Genomic DNA, 24,224 nt, shown 5'->3' with positions numbered 1-24,224 from the left:
TCCTGAATATTGGGTGATAAAACATATTTAGTTTTTTAATATGTGTTAAGGTGGAAAGAGGCCCTAAAGCAGAAGTAGCACAGGCTGTTGATTTCACAACATCTTGCAGAAATGACTTTTTCCAAGTTATACAACGCCATGCTCATGCTTGAAGGAAGGGTGAAGGGGGATGCATTTATGAGATGCGATGACTGATAAGGGCTTGAGAGTAAATTGATCACACAAAACACCTGGATGAGGTGACTGAAGAACGGGCTGAGGGAGGGTGCTCTTCCTGGAGGTAACCGATTAACAGTACTTGGTTACTTTAACAGACTGTCAGATGGGAGATGGGGTAGAGACAAATACAGTGCAACAGTGACTGAAACAGAATGCTTTTTGTTGTGTATGGCTTGGCTTTGCAGAAGGAATGTTGTGATGTCATGTGGAGTGTTTATGCCTGAGTGATGGAATGCATGGGTGAATGTTCTAACCTGATCAGTTGTTCAGCCAGAGGCCTGGGTGATGGGCTGCCAGTGTTTTATTGTCCTATATGTAACATATTGATTGACTGCTTGTAATGATAGTAATAAACCTAGCAAGTCAACCTAAGAAGGCTGGGAGTCACTTCACTACACTTTTTTATTTATTTGCATTTTTAAAGCACTCACAGCTGGGGGGCATCGAGGCGCAGTTACAGGAGGAGCATGTCTTAGTTGCGTATTTACTACTAGCCTGTGCCAGCAGTTGCTGCAGCACCAAACATGTGACATGGAGCAGCAGCTTTGTGATGGGCTGGTGGTGGGCCGATCTAGGTAGGTCTAGCACTGAACTGGGGTGGCAGGCGCGCGCGCGCTTAGGGCGGAGCCGCGCCTGCACTGAGGGCGGCGCTGCGCCCGACATTATGGGGCCAATATTTTTGGGCACTGGCACTTATTTTTTTACAAATTAAGCACTGGGTACACCCAAAGGCACACTGCTTTGTCAACGAACCAAGCATCTCTCCACTTTGTGATCACAGCTCAGGGGAGGGGCCAGCATCTCAGTGAATTCAGGGCCTCCTCTGATGTCTCTTCCGGACGCCAGGTATCCTCTATCACCAGACACCGCCCCCCCAGTCACTTCCACCACCATGCACTGTTCCTCGTGGCCCTCCTCCTGGACCAGGTCCCCAAACCTCAGGCTTCTGTCTTCCGAATGGGCTGCCTCACCCTCCACAGGATCTCCTCTGAGTGGCTATGATGCAAGCTGTTTAGGTGCACATCGGCAACAGCTTTTGTTCTTGTGAAGGGCGCTTCGTGTCAGTCATCTCCTGCAGTGATCTCCAACCATCAGGGAGAGAGAGATAGAGACGGCTGTCATCTTATGAGAGCACCACGTGGAATGGGGAGCCCACTCTGCTGCAAACACGGAAGGCAATTCATCACTGGACGCTGGACTTAACAGCCTCACCAAATAAGGACTGCAGCATCCATGTCTCAGCTGACTCAAGTATATGCGTTCATGAGGGAGGAATCAATGCCACTCCAGATTTCCCTTATTCTGACTTCTTAGGGGTTTGGTCAAGTAACATCTGGAGTGAATCTATAACGGCTGGGTCTGCCTGGGAGTGGCATAAGTCACTCAGAAAACATCAGAACTGGGAGGCAGGACATACATGTAAGAATACAATGTCTGTATGGGGGACTTCTGCCAGTGTGCAGTGGCCGCATAGTATTCATTTTGTAAATTGAAAAATAAGTAACATATTTTTTTTTAAAAAGCCAGAATACAATACTGTGTCATCCATATAAAGGCAGCCAATATTTTGAATGGTTTTGATGTGGAAAGTTACCTAGAATTTTTTTTTGTTTTGCTCCATTATTGAAAAGGCATGGATTAAGCATTCTTCCAGAGATAAACAATCATGGACACTGTTTGGTACAAACAGCTCTTAACTGAGTGAGGCATAATGTGTCCCTTCGCCTACATTAGAGGCATAGTAGACTTACCACACCTCATTGTGGTCCACAGCTCACCAGTTCTTGAAAAGTCGATTCTACAGACCACACAAGGAGCCAAAACAAACTTTTTATTTTAGTTTTTAAATTACTAGGAAGAAATTCCCATCTTACAAAGGGTATTTTATCAGATATTTTTAAAAGAAATCAAATAAAACTTACATAGAAATGGTCCCTGTCCAGAGAATGAGAACAAAATAGACATTAACTCAAATGCAAAATAACAATCAAGAAACAGATGTGAGGATAGAGAAGAAATTTACAAATACAACTGAGGAAACAATCCAAAAGGTTTCATATCCCACTATATGGTGCAAAGAAAGGAATATAGGGGGTAGCAGAAACGGAGATCACTGCAATCACAGGCTCTTTTGAAATTGCTACATGTTTTTAGGAAATAGCAAGATATTGCATGATGCTCAACAAGGACTTAGTGTGTTGGAAATTTGAGGCCAAACTAAGGAACAGGAATGTTTCCTAACAGACTTCAAAGAAAAGAAGCATTCAGTGTTTAGAAGAGGCAAAGGAATGCGGTACAGTGGAAATTACATAGTGAATTGACACTTTTACAGCTCGGCACTGCAAACAGAATCTCAGGACTCGCACATCGAAGAAAAAAAAGTTTCAAATTGTGATATGAACTGTCAAGGGGAGGCTGGTGCGAATAAGAAATAGTGATACTTTGCTTCACTAGGATACATACCGGTCATATTTTTCTTTCCAAGACTCTTCCAAGTTTTTAATTCTATTGTGCTCAAATTCTATTTCCCACTGCAGCGTATTAATTTCCTGCAGAGAAAAAAAAAAAAAAAGCTGTCTATGAAATCTGAGGACAATAAACATCTTACTAAGGGATGGCATGTCAACAAAGTATTAATAGGACTCTTGTGAGATCACTACATGTATCATGCTTCTCAATATATACAATACTAAGATTCACAGATACATTTGGATTGCCCCTAACAATCCTAACTACCATTTTGACTATGTAGCCAATGAATTCAAAGGAGGAATTGCTGACATCAAGTATTCAGGTACCTGTGACCATTGTAACCATCTTCAGTGTAATGAACAATCGCCTAAAATACTGCATGTAATGTGTTAAGGAGGAACAAAAGTGCACAAAAACAGCAAAGCACTAAAGAGAAATGTGCACCACAAGCAAATACTAGCAACTGAAATCGGGTCTTATTCCTACACGCTCAAAGGGCTTCTATGAACATATCCTTTAGAGCCAAATATATGAAGACAGAAAGCTGGCTGAGTGTAACCAAGCAGTCAGTGGGCCAAATCGGAGAATGTCCAAAATGCAATAAACAAACATGACCCTTCTGGTTTTGTGGATTCCTGTACCAGGTACGCATTTCTGCAACCTGAATGCTAGCCATGGTGGATTTGAGACAAACAGGAGGTCCATGCACATATTGTAGTGACAGCCAGCAGACACCTTTTTTTGATCGCTTCCGTTAACAACTTTTCGTCTTACTGTATATAACCTCCAGTCTACCTTACCACTGGAAGGTGGTCCTGGATCTGTCAAAGGTAGATTACCTAGAGTACACTCACACTAATCCCCACTGTACTTGCACACCATTTCACTGCACTTAAGAACACACACAGATTGCTGCTGGTTTCATACAGTGAACTGCCTATCCTACTTTGTCTAAACACAATTCTGTCTTTCTGTCATTTTTTTCCATCTATTAAGCAAACAAGCATGATTATTCTAAAGTCGAATACATAGTCAGGATGTTTTAACTAAGTGAGAAACTTAGTGCATGCATGTGCGTGATTTAACGTGATTGATAACTAGTGAACATGCAGATGAGAGTATCAGTACATAGGTTTACCAATCCAAAAAAACAAAGAAGTGTTCTCAATCTTTTTTTAAAAAATGTTTTATTGGTTAAACAATTAAACCTTAAACATTTCAATTTTTCACATTTCCTTAACTTAAGTACATGACCTTGTTGTTAAGGACTAGGACTGTTTCTCTTTCTTATCTGGCCATTTAAATAGCAGATTACTATAATCTAGTCTACTCCCTTCTTTCTCAGGATCCTTCCAGCTCCAAGCCCAATTTCAAGGCTTCAACAAATTTCAGGGCATCAATTGTTCGCCCCACCTTTTTCCACTGTCAATAGTCTTTCCCAATACTCTTCCTCTCTCTGGAGAAATTTCAGCCACGTAACAATTCAGTCAGGCGTTTCAAACCCAATGCTGGGCAGTTTAACATGACATGTCTAATAGTCTCCAATGAGTCTTTATTTTCACAGAACCTGCAGTGCGATTTATTCTTTTCTATTACCTTTCTCCTCCATTTTACTTCTCTAGAGGCCCAGGTGTTCAGTCTACATCGCAACGGCAGGTCTCTGTAATGATATGATGGGAACTTCATCAGATAAGGGGCTGGGGGGGGGATATTCAATGTTTCCGCTCCCATATGAGATTGTGACACATGTTTTTCTCCAATTTCTTATCTTGAGTTTCTTCCCAATCCTTTTCCTGGATGGTTCTTTTTGCCTTATTGGGATTATACTTCAAGATATCTTCCGAGATATTAAGCTGCTCCAAGAGTCTTTTACATTTGGTCTTCCAATTTAGGAGTGTCTTGTCTCTCTTCATCTGGCATGTCTGGGCTAGGATGTCAAAAGGTGATGGTGGTTTGTCAAGGATACATTTTTGGTAGAGAGACAAAGTTTACCATGATACGATTGAGACCAGGGATTGCAGCCTTAATTCGTTTCTTATTAATTCCACTGGCAGCGAGTTCGGCAGCGTCAACATTTTCTGCCAGAAATATGCCTTGCATATGCCTCACTTTTCCCAACGAAGGGCTAGCAATGCCTCTGCCCCATAGGTTATTATGGCTACCACCTTTTGTTTGTAAAAGTTTAAGATAGGCATCAAAGAAAACTTTCCGTATCTTCGGTTTACAACAAGCCCCTGGTTTGTCAGAGTCATTAGTTTTTCCTGGATCAATGCATATTGTCCGTCTTCATTGTTTTTTTTTATTTATCCACACTCCTAGATATAATGTTGTATCCACCACCTCCAAGTTTTCATTATCTAATGACCAGACAACATTTTTCTTTACAATTTTTTTTCCACAACTGGATTTAATTATTAATACCATGGATATTTTTTTATGTTTATTTTCATATCATTCTCTGTAAAAAATTATTTGAAAACCTCTATCCGTAGCTGAAGCCCGATGGGCGTTCGGTCAGCAAATACCACATCATCGGCATATAGCACCCAAGGCACTTCAATCCTATTTAACTTGGGGGCAAAACACGGACCCTTCCTAGTGAGATCTCCATATCGGCCATATATATGACAAAAATGGAAGGGTGCCAGGGCACATCCCTGCTTTATCCCTAGAGATGTTCTGATCTTTTTTGTCACCGCTCCATTTTCTGTTCTTGAACCTGTATGGTGGTGTTATAATACAGGGCTTGGATGGCTTCCAATAGGTTGACTGGGCATCCCCAACTTTTCATCTTTAGCCACAGGCAGTCGCGGTTTATCCCATCGAACGCCTGTTCGAGATCTATAAAAGCTAAATAGATGGCTTTTTTTTCTTCTAGGGCCTTTGCTTTCATGAGATTTAATAAAAGCAGGTTTAGTGAAGTACCTACACCACTAATGAAAGCCGTTTGCCTCTTATCCAGGATGTCAGCCTGTTGCGCCCATTTTTTCAGATCTCTTAACAAAATGGATGCAAATAGTTTGCTTATTGAATCCAGCAAAGCTATCGGCCTATAATTTCTGGGGTTGCCTCTGTCCCCTTTTTTATTTATTGGCACGATGAAGGCCTCGCTCCAAAAAGCTGGAATTTGTCTGGATAGTCTTATTTGTTGAAACAATGTGCAGATTAAATATGTCCATTCTTCACTATTGTCCTTAAGCATCTTATTTGAGATGCCATCGGGGCCCGCTGTCCTAGAGGAACTTAATTTTTTTTTATCATCCCTAAGGTGTCTTCACGGTCAAATTCAATTGCCCAGGGATTTCCATCATGTTCTTTTTCTGTATCCATTATCTCATTTTTTTCCTCATATAGAGTGTTATAGTGGTTAATCCAATTTGACCTGATTTACACCTATTGCAGATTGGCAGAGGTCCCTGTTATTTATTATATCGCATAGGCTTTGTGTATTATTCGTTGTCACTGCGGCTAACATTTTTTCTGCATCTTCCTGGGCTCTCTGATGTCTTGTGGAGCGTAGCCAGTTTTAATAGGCTTGCCGACACTTCCTCAGTTGTTCCTCTTTCTCCAAAGCGTTTCCCTTTTTTATTTGTGCCAGCTCAGCTCTGTATTGTTTCCTTTTAATGACTAAGAGTTCATTATATGCATATTTTCTTTTGATTATTTTGATTCTGTTGGGATCATACTTAACCTCAAAAGCTTCTAACGTCCATCTGTATTCCACCCCATCTGCACCGTTTCCTATAGCATTGTTATATTTTTCCACCAACTTTGGTATCGACTGATTTTTTTATCCTTAGTCAGTTTCTTCCCCATGAGACTTCCATTTCCTCTGCCCCCTTTCTCGTTGGTGTGTTTTTTATTTTCCATGTTAGTTCTATTTCCAATAGGCTGTGGTCACTATTTGCTTGCTTCTTTATTGTAAAGGAGTTTACCCATTCCAGGGTATTGCTTCCTACAAAACAATATTTTTTTTGTTCTTAGTGGTTAGGGTGTTTGCCATCCATGTCCAATCATCAGTCTTCTTTTTTCCTTCATTAGAATGGCTTTTGCTTTTACTCATGTTTTCTGAGAACCTCAATGTTCTAACCAGACAGCACTTTTACCTATTTTAGGTATTTCTTCTCTTTTGACTTCTTGGCAAGGCTTTTGGGTTCTCTCTTTGGTCCTTTCTGGTTTAGCTCACTGGAATGAGTCTGTATTTTTCCCTCCCTTCCTTTTTATCGTCTTTCCCCTCTTTGTGTATTACCTTTTCACCCTTTTTTTATTTTTCCTTCAAGACTATACCAACTTGCTTAACTTTTTCTTCCAGCGCTTCTAATCGGAAACCCTTTTTTTGAGAATGTCACTGGCCTCCGACTATTTTTGCTTTATCCTATTTGAATTTAGATGTAATATCACCTCATCCAAACGCTTTTCTGTTACAAACTCAACAATTTTTATATCGTCCGTCGAGACATGGCGTAAGGTTGAGATTTGATTGTAGAGTGTCATCACATATTTCCTGTTTAATAATACTCTTCTAGGGCTTTTTGATGTTATTTGTAACTTTACATACCATCCTTTTGTTGCTCTATCTCTCCTTAAGCTTTGAACTGTAGATTTTTTTCTTTGGTCCTTTTCAATTTTTCGTTCCCAGAATTAAAAAAAAATCAAAAAAATGAGGAAAGCTTTTCCGGCTGAGTTGGTTCTTGCCGATCTTCATTTACATGTATCTTCCTCTTTTGTTCAATTGTTTTGAACAAGGTATCATCTCTATGTTCCTTTCGATTGGGTCTATTCTTTAATGGACCAGCCCTGGTATCCTCAGTCTTTTCCTCCATTGTCAATTTGCCTCTTTGCTTTCTCCGCATTTCTGGATCATTAACTTGCGCTCCCTGGGGGTCTTTTTCCCAATTTTCTATAACCTGCCAATCAGGTTAATAATATTTTCCCACTCCTCATCCTCCCTATTTTTGTCCATAATTTCACTGAGGTCACTTAGATCGGCATTTGATTCCATTTCTGACCCTTCCTCATTTTCTGTTTCGGCAGCCTTTGTAGTATCAGTTGCCATGGGATCAGGTGGAGGGGCTAACTCTGGGTTTTTTGGCACTTTGAAGGCTTTCCCTTCTTGGTGACGTTCTTCTATTTCTCAGGAAATCCCTGGAGCCATTAGCTTTCTGTTTTCGGGTTTCATTGTTTGATTTTATTTCTTTATCCAGATTTTTTGTCCCCAGGTTCCCCCCTAGGACCCTGGGCGTTAGTAGTAGCGCTTGCAAAGATTGCAAAATTTGAGGAATTTGATTTGGGTGGGGGATCTCCTCTTTTCTCTATGTGCTTTAGTGGGGAAATCAAGACTACTGCCTCAGTGTATTGGCCTGTTTCTTTGGATTGAGCCCCTTTTCTCTGATTTAATTTAATTGGACCATTTCCGGCCTTTAATTTCTTTCCCAACATGTCAGGCAGATTTTCCTTTTTACACAGGCTTCTCATCCATTTGCAATCCTCTAAAACTGCCTCCATCAATAGTGATTTATCATTTGCATCTTTCCTTGATAAATCACTTAGTCGGTTTTATCAGATTTGTGTTAACTCTGCTTCCTTGTCCATTCTTATTTCTAGTCTCTTCAGGGAACTTTTAGTTTCCATATTTGCTTCTTTAATTTGTATGTTGATACAAGCCACGTCCTGCAAAGAGTCCTTTATCACTTCATACAGTTTTAAGAATGGAGTAATCGTAATATTTAGAGATGCCATGATCACATTTTGGATGTGAGCAGTATCCATTAGCCTTTCAATCTTGCAAGTATCACTATTGAGGACTATGCCTCAATGACGACAAGACCGAACTTCTCTTAGGCTCCCAACCCAGGCTCAACAACCTTGACAAACTTTACCAAACATTCACCATTGACGGCAATAACATCCCTGTATCCAACCATGTGAAAACCCTATGAATATACCTCGACTCTTCCCTCACTTTGACTAGACAAATCAATGCCATCTCATCCTCGACCGCCTACACAAGCAAGCTTATCAACGCTTGCAGACCCTACCTATCCACACCCAACTGCACAACCCTTGCTAGAGCTTTAGTACTCTCTAAAGTAGACTATTGCAATGCACTCTATCTCGGCACCAGACAAAAGAACATTGACAAGCTGCAAGTTGTTCAAAAAACTGCTCTCAGAGCAGCCCTGAATATACCAAAAACCGAACATATTTCAGATCTGAGAAGCACTACCCAGTGGCTATCCATACCCCAAAGAATCGAGTACAAAATACTGTCCCTCACCCACAAGTGCCTTTCCAACCAAGCCCCCAAATACCTTGCCAACAACTTCACTCTTCACATCCCATCTCGGCCAACCAGATCAGCCCAAACTCATTGCCTAAATGTGCCCAGACACAAGCTCCAAAGAGCTGGTGGCGCAAGCTTCCCAGTGCTTGCCTCCAAACTCTGGAACTCACTTACCACTTGCTCTCAGAACCGAACCCTCCTTCCACCGATTTAGACATATTGCTAAAACCTGGCTCATCGCCAAAGAAACCTAAACACACTCACTCCATTCACTTGAGACACTTGTACATATATTTATAGTTATATTTAGCCAACACAACCTGCAGTAACCACCTTTGATGTAATTATTCTGTAAATATGTTTACTTGCTCTCTTTACTCTGCATATCCCTGTCTCATGACGAACCTCACAAACTGTTAATAACATGTACTATAAACATCATGCATATGTAACGATTTCCCTGTACTACAACAACCATGTAATGTATATATTATCTGTTACCTGTAACCATGTCAAGCGCCCAGTTGCCCCAGGGCCAGGTTGCGCTATACAAAACAATAAACTAAACTAAACTAAATTGACTGTGATGCTTGCTCCTTAGTCATGCCTTCTAGAAACGGCCTTTCTCCAACTACTGACGTGGTTTGAGTCGATTGAGTGGCAGTTTGTTTTTGATGGGGCTGGGTCAGCCTTTGGTTTTGCTCTTTTTCTCCCAAACACCCCATTTTGCCTGCTCTTTGTCAAGAGCAGCAATCTTTTCATTTATAAAGGAGAAGCTTTTCCTTTTCTCTCTTTCAATTTTCCCCGTCAATATTGTGATATCGTGCATAATTTTATTCGCCAACCTTGAATTGCTCAAATTAACCGCTGGCATGTTTATACTTTCACTTCTACTTGGACTCCCAAATGGTTGTAACCTCGCTTCCGGAGTCAAGTTTTGCTCTTCACCCCTCTCGTCCCTATTCACATCCAAATCTTCATCAAGAGTGTTTATTGGGTTTTCCCTCCTTTTATCGCCGCCGATTTCAAAGTCCTTGATACTCTCTTCATTTTGCTTATTTTTCCAGTCGCGGCGTAGATTTGCACCCCTGGTATGGATATTCTTCCATATATGGCATGAAAATATCCTTTATTGTGGATTCTCCTTGCAAGGCTTCCATTTGATTGAACTTTATAACTTCAGGGTTTACAAATTCCTGGCGTGCATTCTCCAATTGTTCCAAGTCTACAGATTCCCAGGGGCCTACATTCTTCCATATGCCCTCTGACGAATCATTTAGGGTTAGTGATTGTTCAACAGTTTCCTTAGCACATTCGGGGCCATCTATAATTATGATAATCTCTTTCCGTGGAGAGTTTTCATTTGCTTTTTCTGGTAAGGTACAACTGTTTTCTTTAATATTCGGGGCAGTCTGTAAAGTAGTGAGCCAGAGACAAGAAGGTAAGGTAACCAATAGTATTTTAGTCTTACAGCACACCAATGGTTAAATGGATGGGTACAACCGGTCTTCTCCTTAGCCAATTAACTTCAGTTAAAGTTCATTGCGCAAAACAAATAAAGGGTCTTTCAGGCTGCTCGAAAAAACAAACTCAAGGATTGCAATATTGCTTGTCCACAATTGAAGTTCGTAAAGTTCAACTCAAATAGGTATTATTCCAACTAATTGCAGAACATAACGTGGAGAACACAAGCATGGCAGCCTTTCTTTGTTCGAAAACAGCCATTTGTACCTTAAAATTTCCTGGAATAAAATCCGCTTCTTAAAGCATCATGTATTCAGGACTCGAGCGCTTTCCGTCCACACGCCTGAATGGTTCAGAGCTTTCTTGTCCAAGCTCTACGGCAGGGTTCCGGAGCCAGCCGTTCCACACTGGCCTCGGGCTGGAATTCAGTAAATAAACAAATATTCCTTTTTACGCTGTTGTGACTCAGGCGTCTTCATCTGCTGTGCAGTCGGATTTGACTACAGGACCGGTATGGGACACTCCGGTGCGACTTCCTTTTCCCTCTAATACGCCCACCGATATGGGGTACTGGCCTCGTACCATTCCGAGTCCACTCTGTCAGCCTCCTTCCACTCCTGCAAATTGAGAGACAAGTTGAGCTGTTTTCTGATGCTTTTAACACCGGTGTGTCTCCTCCCCAGCAATTAGCGTTGGGCGTTCCCAGCCCTGGGCTCCTTACACCTGAGGCTAATTCACCCCCTCCCAGCTTCAACTTCACAGAGTTAGCCTTGTATTTAACCCCCGACTGCCCGGAACCCCCATTATATGGAAACATGCTTTTTCGTCTTCCTTGTCTAATTTCTATTCCCATTTTCTGTCTTTTGTTTTGATTATGTATCCGTTGGGGCATTCTGGGATAGGTAGTTTGTGTCTTTTCTCTCGTGTCTCTTAGATTTGTTTTGTCCGAGGTGATAGTTGATTGGTGTAGCATTCTGGGACATGTAGTCTGGGTTTTTAATTGTTCCCGCGTGTCTCTAAAACTTGTCATATATGGTCCGGTGTGATATTAGACTCATACCCCTCCCTCCTGTTTTGTTCCGTATTGGCCGCTACTGTTTCCCCATCACACAGTCCCTTCCTGTTTTGGCGTGCCATGGTTTTATCCCATCTCAGTTTCTGATTGATGCTCCACCCTGTGATTACCCAATGCCCCCTCAGTGGTTTCTGGTGCTCCACAAGGGCAGTGTTCAGGGCATTTCTTTTCATCCTCTTTGGATTTTTCCCGGAGCTGTAGATTCTCCATCGGAATTCCCTTTACTGGACTGTCCTGGGCTCTAACAGGGGTTGCAATTATTTCATCACTACTTTGATACCTGGAAACCCCAGGCCCTTTTAGGGGATCCACGAAACCATTTTCCCCTGTAATGCTATTTCGGTGATCTCCAAGAGGCCCATACCCCATAGATCCCAAAACACTGAGTCAATCCCGATGCCGTTAATAGATGTTTTGTGCCTCCTGCAGAAGTAAAAGCAGGAGGGGCAAATTGGGGTTCATGGAGACTGTCAGCCTCCTTTGTCTGAGAAGCTTTAGGTAATTCCATCCCTGATTCCAAAGGGAGGGCTGAATCATTATCAGCGGTCAGTACTGCCCCCACCGAGAGGATCTTTCGCATCTTTGTATTAAAGGGCAAGCGCGATTGTTTTAGCATGGGCAAGTCTTTTAATGGTGCTTTTGTTGTTTGTTCTGGAGTGCCCTCAGCTTCTGGGAGGGAATTAAATATTTGTCTTACCTGTAGCCGTGTTCTTAATCCCGAAGTCGACATTTCGTCCACCACAGACTTTGGTTTTGTAGTGCAGCTCCTCATGGTTATCACCATGTTTTAGGATTGACTGAGGTGGTAATCCGTCCTCAGACTAACGATCCGTTGTAATATGTCTGTCTAATTTATTAGATATGGGTTTTCCACCGAGGCCGCAGCAAAGCAGCCAAATAGCACAACAGCAGTTTTCACAGACTGCCACATGCCCTTCGCTTGCATGGGTTTAGCGCCGCAAGGGTGCATGGGGGGGTCTAATGAAGGCATACTAACTGCTTTGGCCGGACCCGGAGCAAGTGGGCGGGGCTTACTAGCGCAACGGCGCTTCACTTCTCCACACAGTTCCTTTTAGGAAATCCAGGTATGAATTCACCAGTGCTGCTAGGGGGATGCACAACAGCAGTTTTCACAGACTGCCACACGCCCTTCGCTCGCACAGGTTTAGTGTTCTCAATGCCTTCCCTCGGATGCTCAGAAGGATTGCAACTTCAACTGTGCACCCATTCAGTGCCATTTGGTTGCTGGCAAGCATACTGGCCTGGATAAGAGGTGGTAGTAGGAACATTGGGGAGACCACTGGGCTGGGTCTCTTTTCAAGGTCTGCTGGAGAGCTGGAAACAATGTCTCCTATTGCTTACTCAACCAGGGAGACTGGGGGTAAAATACAGGACATGCCAGGTATACCTCGGGTGATGGAACAGTCAGAGTGCCTCCATTACATAACTGCAGTTCTCCAAGATATATTACAGAGAATATGTTAGAGATTAAGAAAGGAATAATTATCCTGTCTCACTGGCTTCAGTGTCTTGCTAACATTTTTAAAGCCTGAATATCTCACCTATTTGGATCACCAAACACTTATTACAACAGAAAAACAACTTTTCAAAATCATTATTTAACTAGCATGTTTGTCTATTGTAAGTGTGTCGAAGATGGAAGCGGACACAAAGGTGGAATGGTGGTGATTATAGACTTATTTATGAAAAAAAGACCCTCACTATCCCCATCATCTAAGAGGGGTGTCCTTGCCTCAAACTAGTACTAAAGGATCTGTCAGAATGTCCGTCAAAATCAAAGTCCACTGTCCTGTGTCACAACCTACTTTTATCCCTTACACTACAACTAAATACAAAAACAATCCAACAGAAAGCTCCTTCCACAGGAGCATGACTCCCTTCTCTTGGTATTCAGATGGTATTCAAAAGAATTGGACCTTGACAGGGAGGCTTGAGTCTATTGCAGAAGAAGCTAAGAGTGCAGATCTTCTGGTTGACTATTAATAATAATTATTAATGATAATCGTAATAATTTAGCATTTATATAGCGCTACGAACCATCAGGTATCTGAGCGCTGCTTATTATTACTCACAGTGTGTGGTGCTAATTTATCGACCTAGGAAGGATGAAAGGCTCAGTTTGGCCCTGCCGGGATTCGAACCTGCATCAGCATGCTCTGCACGGATGTCTGTCATGATGCCTACCCCCGGGGACCCAGAACAAGTCCAGCAACCCCGGAAGCAGGCATCAAGTTATCCTAAGCAGGCCCAACAACCCCTACTAGGGGCTATTTGGGTCCAGTCCTGGCGCTTATGGCGCAAGGCTCATAAGGAGAGTCAGTCCTGGCGCCATAGGCGACAGGCTCATAGATTAAAACTTACCTGATGCAGACCATGCTGCAAACTTACCTGATGCAGACCATGCTGCAAGAGCTCAAAGCCAAAAGAGGATTGTAAGGGACTACTTTACTTAGGGACTATTTTTTTACTCGGGCGGGGCTGGGAAGGAATACTTACCTGGGACTACTTTGGAGGCTATTTAAACCACGCCCGAAGAGCAGCACACGCTTCGCGTTATTCTGCATCCAGCAGCGTAACGCTCACCGTGCCTGCAAGTCTGCATCCAGCCTTCTGCCATGCCCGCCTCGAGTTTGGAGATCCTAGAAAAAGGGAGAAAGAAGGAGAAAAGGTTAGAACAAGAGCAATACCTTTGATCCTTACCTGAATTCCTGATCCATCGCGCCTTCAAGCTGGAAGAAAGAAGCTATTTATGCACGTCGCCTCGCCTACTGCAGCGCCGCGCTGAACTCACCGGCCTTCGCAGCATCTTCCCATTCCACCGCATCCTCCTGCATGTTCTCGCCGCATTCCGGCACCTAAGGAGAAGACAAGAACAGCAAGGTGAGCCCAGGGAATACACAGAGGAATATTAGTTACCCCCCCATAGACTTACCTGATTTTACCACCGGGCGTACTATTCCTCTTCACGGGTCGGCGCAGCTTCCACTTCATCTTCGCCGAACCCCAGCCCCTAAGGGGAAACAAAAGGACAGCAAGGTGAAACAAAGGGACTAACAAGGGGAACCCTCCTCACCACAATAGACTTACCCGATTTTACCGCCGGAGGTATTATTCCTCTTCATACTTTCTCTCAGCGCCTGAATAAGGGGGAAAGCAACTGGTTACATATTGACATTATTTTATCGAACTGTGTTGGAAAATACAAATCCTTACCAGAATACTACCGGTTGCCACGAGGAACTCTTCATTAGGGTCAAGCTGCAACCTGCAAGGAATCGGACAAGAGTGAAAGTCAGGCATTTGAACTCTTACGAACTTTATACTTACGGCGTCTTGCCGGGAATCTCGGAGTCAATATTGTTCTGGAACTCACCAATTCCTTCGAGCCAGTGAAGCAACTGGTTATCAACGCGCCCCTGCGCTCAATGCAGGATGGAGAGCTCATCTTTCAAACCATCAGGTGAGACTATAAGAGGGGACATCAAAGGTGATCAGTGGAGAGAGCAGCGGGGTGGGGGGATTTACGCTCAACTCCACGGGTGGTTAATTCCCTTTCTCCATTTGCAGAAGAATATTCCTACGGTCCAAGCAAACGAAGCTAGGTGAGCCAGTCCAGTCCGTCATCTCGCCCCTACGCGTCACATTGGTGGAGACCGCAGCTGTCCAGTCCAGATCGACGCCTCTGTGGGAGCCAGGTGAGCGTAACAGAACGCGAAGCCTACCCACAAATTCCCACCCGGGCGTTATGGATACCTCAGAGACTGACCAATTGGCCCAATTACTAGGGGAACTGAGGGCTGAAGTGCATTCCGCCCGTCAAGAAACCAATGCTCTTAGGAGAGAACTGATTTTGTCAAAGGAGCGAACTGATGACCTTGCTAGGCAACTATTGCAAAACCAGGCTGGGCAAGCACCCCTACCTGGTTCCGGGGGAAATCCAGCTCCTGTGTTATCGAGTAACCCTGTGCAAATAAACCTACCAGGAAATATTCCATTAGCTCCACCTGAACGCTTTGCCGGAGATCCCAAAAGGTTTGCCATGTTTATGAACCAATGCCGCTTGCACCTTTTATGCAGACCTGGAGCCTTCCCAAACGATCAAGCCAAGGTAGCCTTTGTATTGTCATATCTCAGCGACAGTGCAGCTGATTGGTCAATTCCACTAGTTACTCAGGATGACCCAATTCTTCGGGATTTTCAGGGCTTTCAAACGAGCATGGAAAGACTATTTGCTCGGCACTCCCAAGGACAGGCCCTGGATAACAAACTTTTGTCCCTACGACAGGGTAACCAGGACCTTCTATCCTACATCGCAACCTTTAATAGGTTGATAGTGGAAACTGGATGGCCTGAGGTAAAACGAATCACGTTATTTCATCGAGGGCTTCGAGGAGAAGATGTCTTGGCTCAAGTCGTGAACCCACCTCAAGACTGCGCTGAATATATAGATTTAGTGGTCCAGTTAGATCACAGACTTCAGAACAGAAAGGCTGATCGAGCCAAGTTTGAGAATCAGGTGTTGGTCAAAACCCACGCTAACCCCAAAGGAGCAGATGCTTCAGAACCCATGCAAATCGGAGGGGTTAAAGGACCCTTAACCCAGAAGGAAAGAGAAAGGAGACGGCAAATGCAATTGTGTCTATATTGTGGAACTTCTGGCCATTTTCTATGGGATTGCCATGTAAAACCACCCAAGAAGGTGGTAGGAGCTGCTGGTAAAAGCCATATGGAGTCAGACTCGGGAAATGACCACGCCCGACAAGCGTAGAGGTCCGCTTACCGAGCTTGAAGAAGGATACTCAGACCTTGCATTTCATCATACCAATGGTCCTCGTAGATCCAGGGCAGCCATTGCATATGCACGCAGTAAGGGCATACATTGATAGCAGGGCCATAGGAAACTATGTGGACTATGAATTGGCTTCCAGGATGAATCTACCTCTCTGCCGAAAAACCACCTCAGATGTCATCATCACAGTCGATGGAACTGAAATTGCCTCTGGGCCTGTAACTCATTCCACCGCAGAGGTGACACTATTGGGTCAGGATGGGCATCGAGAGACTATTGCGTCTGATCTAATCAAAGCCCCACAGTTCCAAATATTACTGGGGATACCTTGGTTGGAAACACATAATCCTTTTATTGATTGGCGAGAGAAGAGAATAACCTTCCCAGATTGTGCACAAACCTGTTACCCAAAGAAAAGTCAGAACGCAGGCCTGCCACAGTAACCACAGCAGTCATGCAACTACCACCAGAATACCAAGAATTCCAGGATGTCTTCCAAAAAGAACAGGCAAACACCTTACCTCCTCACAGATCGTACAATTGTCAAATCGATCTCATACCCGGTGCACAACCCCCTTGTAGCAGGATCTATGCCCTTACGGAACCTGAGAACCTTCACCTACGACAATACTTAGACCAGTACCTTGCCAATGGCTTTATTCGCCCATCCAAGTCCCCTGCATCTTCAGCTTTGTTCTTCGTGCACAAAAAGGAAGGTGACCTCAGAACGTGCATAGACTACCGCGCATTGAACCAGATTACTGTTAAGAACCGATACCCATTGCCTCTGATCCCTGAACTACTAGACCAAGTGAAGGACGTTTGTATATACACTAAATTAGATCTCCGGGGGGCATACCATCTGGTACGTGTAAAAGAAGGCGACGAATGGAAGACTGCCTTCCGCACTAAGTATGGGTTATTCGAATACCAGGTGATGCCTTTCGGGTTGTGCAATGCACCAGCAGCCTTCCAATACTTCATGAACAATGTCCTTCGTGAACTCATTGACGTTTGTGTTGTCGTATATATCGATGATATTCTAGTATACTCCTCTTAAGAATCTGACCATGTGAAGCACGTCCGAGCAGTCCTTGAGAAATTGCGCCAGCACAAACTATATGCAAAACTGGAAAAATGCGTTTTTCATGCCACAGAAGTTGAATTCCTTGGGTTTATCCTGACCCCAAAGGGAGTCCGAATGGACTCACGAAAGGTGGACGCAATCCTTAAGTGGCCATCACCAAGTTCAGTTAAAGCAGTACAAAGCATGCTCGGCTTTGCCAATTTCTACCGCAGATTCATCCCAGATTTTTCACATGTTGTACATCCCATCACAGCACTCTTGCGAAAAAATAAACGCTTTATGTGGACTGAAGAAGCTGAAAATGCCTTCCAAGAGCTGAAAGCGAAATTCGCGTCTGCACCTGTATTAAAGCACCCAGCCCTGGACTTCCATACATAGTGGAAACTGATGCATCCAGTCTAGCCATGGGAGCTGTCCTGTCTCAAAAGGACCCTAAAACTGGCCAGCTTCATCCAGTATCATTTTGGTCCAGAAAGTTCTCAGCACCCGAGTTGAACTATGCGGTTACCGACAAGGAGTTATTAGCCATTAAATCCGCCTTCAAGGCTTGGCGGCACTATCTTCTCGGTGCCAGGCATACCATTACTGTGATCACTGAAATTTACAGTATTTAAAGACAGCCAAGGCCCAATCGTCACATCAACTCCGATGGGCATTGTTCTTTGCCGAGTTCGATTTCGTAATAACCTATCGACCAGGTTGTAAGAATGGTAAAGCAGACGCCTTATCCCGAATAGGGATGGGAGAGGCAGAAGTGAACCCAGAGCCAGTACCTATAATTTCCAAACAAAGAATTCTTGGCATGACTACTCTACAGACACTAGAGAACATTCAGGTAAAGATCCAGCAACTCTTTGATCCTACAGCCCTGCAGGACTAGGTAAAAAAAGGCCCGGATTACTCTGTCACCAATGATCTGCCTTATTACCAAGGGCGGCTATTTCTGCGGTGTCCGGTCAAATGGTCGAAAATAAAAGATCGAATGTCAAATGGTCGGAAAAAAAATGGTCGAATTTTTTTATTTATTTATTATTTATATATTTTTTTAGTTTAGTTTGGTAAAAAAAAAAGTTAATATAGAAAAAGGGGGGGGGGTTGGGAGGGGGACCCCCCTATAAAAAAATGAAGAAAAAAAAAAAAATCGACCATTTTTTCGACCATTTGACTCTCGATCAAATGGCATTCGATCATTTGGTTTTCGACCAAATGACTGGTAACCATTTCTGCCACACAAGAAACTACAAGAGCTAGTCATTTCCCGTTATCATGATACCCTAATGGAGGGGCACCCAGGTATTGCAAAAACTGAAGCTAAAATTAAAAGACAATTCTGGTGGCCCACCTGGCGAAAGGATATTAAATCATTTGTGATGTGTTGTGGCATTTGCGCCCAAAACAAAAGTCAAAAGAAAAAACCAGCTGGACTCTTACAACCTTTAGACATTCCGCCTACACCATGGCACACCTTATCGTTAGACTTTATTACTGATCTACCCCCATGCAATGGATTTAACACCATTCTAGTTATTGTGGATCTTTTTTCCAAGATGGCCCACTTTATTCCTTTAAAGAGATTACCTTCAGCTTCAATCCTGGCCAAGGAGTTCCTCGAAAACATTGTTCGCATACACAGATTTCCGTCCATATTGGTCTCTGACCGGGGCAGTCAATTCATTTCACATTTTTGGAAAAAATGCTGTCAATTGGCGCAAATCGATGTGAGGTTATCGACCAGTCACCACCCCCAGACCGATGGACCAACCAGACTCTCGAACAATACCTGCGTTGTATGTTACATCAGACAGAGTAATTGGAAAGACATTCTTTGGATCACCGAATATGCATACAATAATTCAGTACACTTTGGAACTGGACAAAGCCCATTTTACACCTTATATGGGCATCATCCTCGAACCTCAGACCTTGACTCACCCAAACATTTAGAAATGCCCGCAGTGTACCATCTTCACGCTACAATTACAGAAGCCTTTAAGGAAGCAACTACACATTTAAAACAGGCGAAAGAAAAATAAAAGAAAGATGCTGATCGGCATAGAAGTGATACTCCACAATACCAGATAGGGGACCAAGTATGGTTAGCCACAAAACATATACCTCTAAAGGGAACACGGACCTTTAACCCCAGATATTTGGGACCTTACTCTATTAAGGCCATTATCAACCCGGATGTCAAGATGGACTTACCTGCTAATATGCAAATTCACCTCGTCTTTCATGTGTAACTTTTGAAGCCAGTGCAACCAGGGACAAGACTAACCAAGCCACCAGACCCTATCCTTGTAGACGGAGAACCCGAATTTGAAGTTAAGAACATCCTGGACTCCAAGCTGATAAAGTCAAAACTCTTATTTAATCGACTGGAAAGGTTACGGACCACAGGAAAGGTCATGGGAACCTAGTGACCATATTCATGCACCCCGATTGGTGAACAAATTCTACAGAAATTTCCCAGACAAACCGAAACCACAGGGAAGAACGACTTTAGGAGGGGCCTTGGGGGGGGGCGGTGCTGTCATGATGCCTACCCCCGGGGACCCAGACCAAGTCCAGCAACCCCGGAAGCAGGCATCAAGTTATCCTAAGCAGGCCCAACAACCCCTACTAGGGGCTATTTGGGTCCAGTCCAGTCCAGTCCTTCGGCGCCAGGCTCATATGGAGAGTCAGTCCTGGCGCCGAAGGCGCCAGGCTCATAGATTAAAATTTACCTGATGCAGACGATGCTGCAAGGGCTCCAAGCCAAAAGAGGCTTGGAAGGGACTACTTTACTTAGGGACTATTTTTTTACTCCGGCAGGGCTGGGGAGGAATACTTACCTGGGACTACTTAGGAGGCTATTTAAACCACGCCCAAAGAGCAGCACCCGCTTTGCGTTATTCTGCATCCAGCAGTGTAACGCTCACCGTGCCTGCAAGTCTGCATCCAGCCTTCTGCCACGCTCGCCTCAAGTTTGGAGCTCCTAGAAAAAGGGATAAAGAAGGAGAAAAGGTTAGAACAAGGGCAATACCTTTGATCCTTACCTGAATTCCCGATCCATCGTGCCTTCAAGCTGAAAGAAAGAAGATATTTATGCGTGTCGCCTCGCCTGCTGCAGCGCTGCGCTGAACTCACCGGCCTTCGCAGCATCTTCCCATTCCACCGCATCCTCCTGCATGTTCCCGACGCATTCAGGCACCTAAGGAGAAGACAAGAACAGCCAGGTGAGCCCAGGGAATACACAGAGGAATATTAGTTACCCCCCATAGACTTACCTGATTTTACCACCGGGGGTACTATTCCTCTTCACGGGTCGGCGCAGCTTCCACTGCATCTTCGCCGAACCCTGGCCCCTAAGGGGAAACAAAAGGACAGCAAGGTGAAACAAAGGGACTAACAAGGGGAACCCTCCTCACCATAATAGACTTACCTGATTTTACCGCCGGAGGTATTATTCCCCGAGACTTCAAACTTTCTCTAAGCGCCTGAATAAGGGAGAAAGCAACTGGTTACATATTGACATTATTTTATCAAACTGTGTTGGAAAATACAAATCCTTACCAGAATACTACCGGTTGCCACGAGGAACTCTTCATTAGGGTCAAGCTGCAACCTGCAAGGAATCGGACAAGAGTGAAAGTCAGGCATTTGAACTCTTACGAACTTTATAGTTACGGCGTCTTGCTGGGAATCTCGGAGTCAATATTGTTCTGGAACTCACCAATTCCTTCGAGCCAGTGAAGCAACTGGTTATCAACGCGCCCCTGCGCTCAATGCAGGATGGAGAGCTCATCTTTTCAAACCATCAGGTGAGACTATAAGAGGGGACATCAAAGGTGATCTGTGGGGTGAACAGCGGGCGTGGGGGTATTTCAGCTCAAATCCACAGGTGGTTAATTCCCTTTCTCCATTTGCAGAAGAATATTCCTACGGGCCAAGCGAACGAAACTAGGTGGGCCAGTCCAGTCCGTCATCTCGGCCCTACGCGTCACATTGGTGGAGACCGCAGCTGTCCAGTTCCGTTCGACGCCTCTGTGGGAGCCAGGTGAGCGTAACAATGTCAAGGCGAGCGCTCTACTCGCTGTGCTATCGGACCAGCTGCAGAGGAACAAATCGATGATCTGTACAATATTATTAAGAAAAGTCTTAAAAACTATTCGTTCTAGAAACTCTGGCCAGCATAATAAGAAGTTAACTCCTTTATATGATGAGAGAATAAGGAATTCTAAACATGCCATGCAAAAGGGATTGTTAGATTTGAAGAAGCTAGGAATTCAAGGACAGGACTATCAGACTCGTAATAAGCGGATTTGTTTAATAAATAAGAATCTAACTAAGTCATTTAGGATGGAGCTCCATTTTAAAGATAATCAACAGATGTTGGATAATCTTAGACAACACAAGGGGGGGGCAATTGTGGGCTACAATTAATCAATGGACAGGCAAGGTGGGTAATTCTTTTGACACCTCTGTTACTGAACCGGCCTGGGTTGAATATTATGGGAAGAAGTATTCCCTGCCCGAAGGTTTTCAAGATCTAGAAGATCCTACTATGGGTCCTGTGTGCTTTGGGAAGTGCCCATGGCTCATTGATGATATAAATCCATCCCGGGCAGCAGGCCCAGATGGTATACCCGCTTGGGTTCTATCAAAGGATCCTCTTCTGTGGTCTAGAATCCTGAAACCTCTTTTTGACTATCTTTGAGACACACAATATCCACTGTACATGGATTATTTTTTCTTAAAGCGATGTCCTTAACCTTTCCAACTACAGACTCATTGCCCATACTGACTCAATGAGCAAGGTTTTTGCTACACTCCTATTGAGAGATTTAAATCTTGTAATGTCCCAATCTTCACTCCTCTCCAGATGACAAGTGGGCTTTAGAAAAAGTATGGGTACCACTCTTAACATTATCTTGACCCATCTTTTGTATATCAAAAACAATACCAAGGGACCTTTATACATGGCATCTTTAGTTATGACTAATGTATTCGACTGTGTGAGTCACAATAAGCTGTGGATGAAGCTCCTTAACTTGTATGTTCCTTTAAAACTGGTACAGCTGATTGCATTGATGCATAAAAATACCTAGCTGAAAGTGCGTCTTAACCAAGAAGGTTCACTGTCAAGAACTATATAACCAACAAGGCCGAAACATGTCTGGGGTTGCTTGGTTTTCTGTGCAGAGGGGGACCTGGCCTAGCAGTTCGGGCTGGGCTGCTACCTTCGGTGGCGGCAGCAGCTGACTGATTTGCACATGGCTGGTCCCCTGTTGCAATGGCGCAGACGGGCTAAAAAACGGTGGTGTGGAAGGTTGCCCAGAGCAATTGCCAGTGGTTTAGATTAATTCGAAACCTTCCACCCATCACTTTTGTGGTCAAGAACTATATTTACAGCAGCTTTGGGCCTAAAATAAGGATGTATGTTGGCCCCAACTCTATTTAATTTGTATGTCAGCGACATAGAACTCTTATGGAAACTCCTTTGGTAAATCCAGCCAGACTTAATTGGCTGGCTTTTGCTGGTGATTTTTGTTGTTGTTGTTGACAGAACGGCTATCTGACCGCAACGCAAAGTCTTTTTTTAAATATGCATGTCTGAACAAATTAGAGGCAAGTGGGACTAAGTTGAAAATTGTTATTTTTACTAAAGCTTGAAAAGCCAATGTGCTGGGAGCTGGGGTCAGTCAAGTTGGAAAGGGTTCATAGTTTTAGGTATCTTGGGTAATGTCTTTCGAATACTGATTCGATTGCTATGTGGAAATCAACACTAGATGATAAACTGCGTCCACTGTCACAAATTAAATATCTGAAGTCCAGTGTATGCACATTCTCCATTATACCAATTATACGTTATTATACAATGAAACCTGCGTTGCTATATGGTCTAGACATGTCACAAATCGACTTAGGGAAAATATTGAATGTGATTCAGGGGAAATTATGGAAGGAGGTCTTGGGGCTTTCAACGTCTATTCCTAACTCAATCATACGCCATGAACTGTGCCGTGTATCTCTTTGGGCAAGGCTCAATTGGCGTCAACTGTCAAAAGATGTGAAGTTCCTTGTTCCTCCAGATAATTCCCTGAGTAGGATGTTAGAGGGATCCGCAGTAACTTCAATTCACATGTCTAAAAGGAAAATGCAAGATTTGTTAATGGAAATTGGATCTACTGAGGAGGAATTAATTTACTGCCCTGATGGGACAAAAAGAGAATTATTCTGGCATAAGTGGATGCTAACTATTGACTCAAATATGGAGTACTCAACATAAGCAGAATATGCGAAATTCCCTTTATATTTAACTAGCTTCCCTTGTGAAAAATTCAATTAGGGAACGTATAAAACATTCGGTTTCTAACTCTGCACATAGCACTTTAATGACTTGCCATTTTTGCACAATTACAGACACATGTGAAACACTCCGCCTCTTGGTTATGGACTGTGTTTTGACAGAGCAAGATCTTTTTTTAAAGAAACTGAAAGTTTTAGTTCGGAATATTCAAGGAATTTGCTCTGGTCCAGTTGTATGTGGGGGATGAATGTCTCATTAATTATTGCATTATGCAATTTGTTTGGAGGAACTTTTGGATGTATTAATATGATTTTTAAACATATTAACAAGAATAACAAATGTTTTATTGACTATTGGACTATACCATTTTTAGAGCAATTTTTGGATGTATTGATATGCTTTTAAACATATTAATGCAAATACACATTTTTACTTGGTGTAAATGTATGTTTTGTATTGTATTTGTCTAAGGTTTAATTTTCTTGAACCAATTCACAATCAACTTTTTTTTTAAAAGAATGT

The 24,224-nt window shown here is 43.4% G+C and overlaps 1 protein-coding gene across 2 annotated transcripts in view; it reads right to left on the bottom strand.

The window, feature by feature from the left end:
• The window catches only part of CCDC125 (coiled-coil domain containing 125), a 1,024,365-nt gene that overhangs the window by 559,211 nt on the left and 440,930 nt on the right, over positions 1 to 24,224 (bottom strand). For both annotated transcript variants that reach the window (XM_069627541.1, XM_069627542.1), the window contains one exon: positions 2,683 to 2,768. In XM_069627541.1, the coding sequence (XP_069483642.1) occupies positions 2,683 to 2,768 (86 nt within the window). The remainder of the gene's footprint in view (positions 1 to 2,682; positions 2,769 to 24,224) is intronic.

Source organism: Ambystoma mexicanum, chromosome 6p, assembly GCF_040938575.1.
Source record: "Ambystoma mexicanum isolate Mex_15411 chromosome 6p, UKY_AmexF1_1, whole genome shotgun sequence".
Lineage (NCBI taxonomy): Eukaryota > Metazoa > Chordata > Amphibia > Caudata > Ambystomatidae > Ambystoma > Ambystoma mexicanum.
This window is presented reverse-complemented; position numbering and strand designations above follow the sequence as displayed.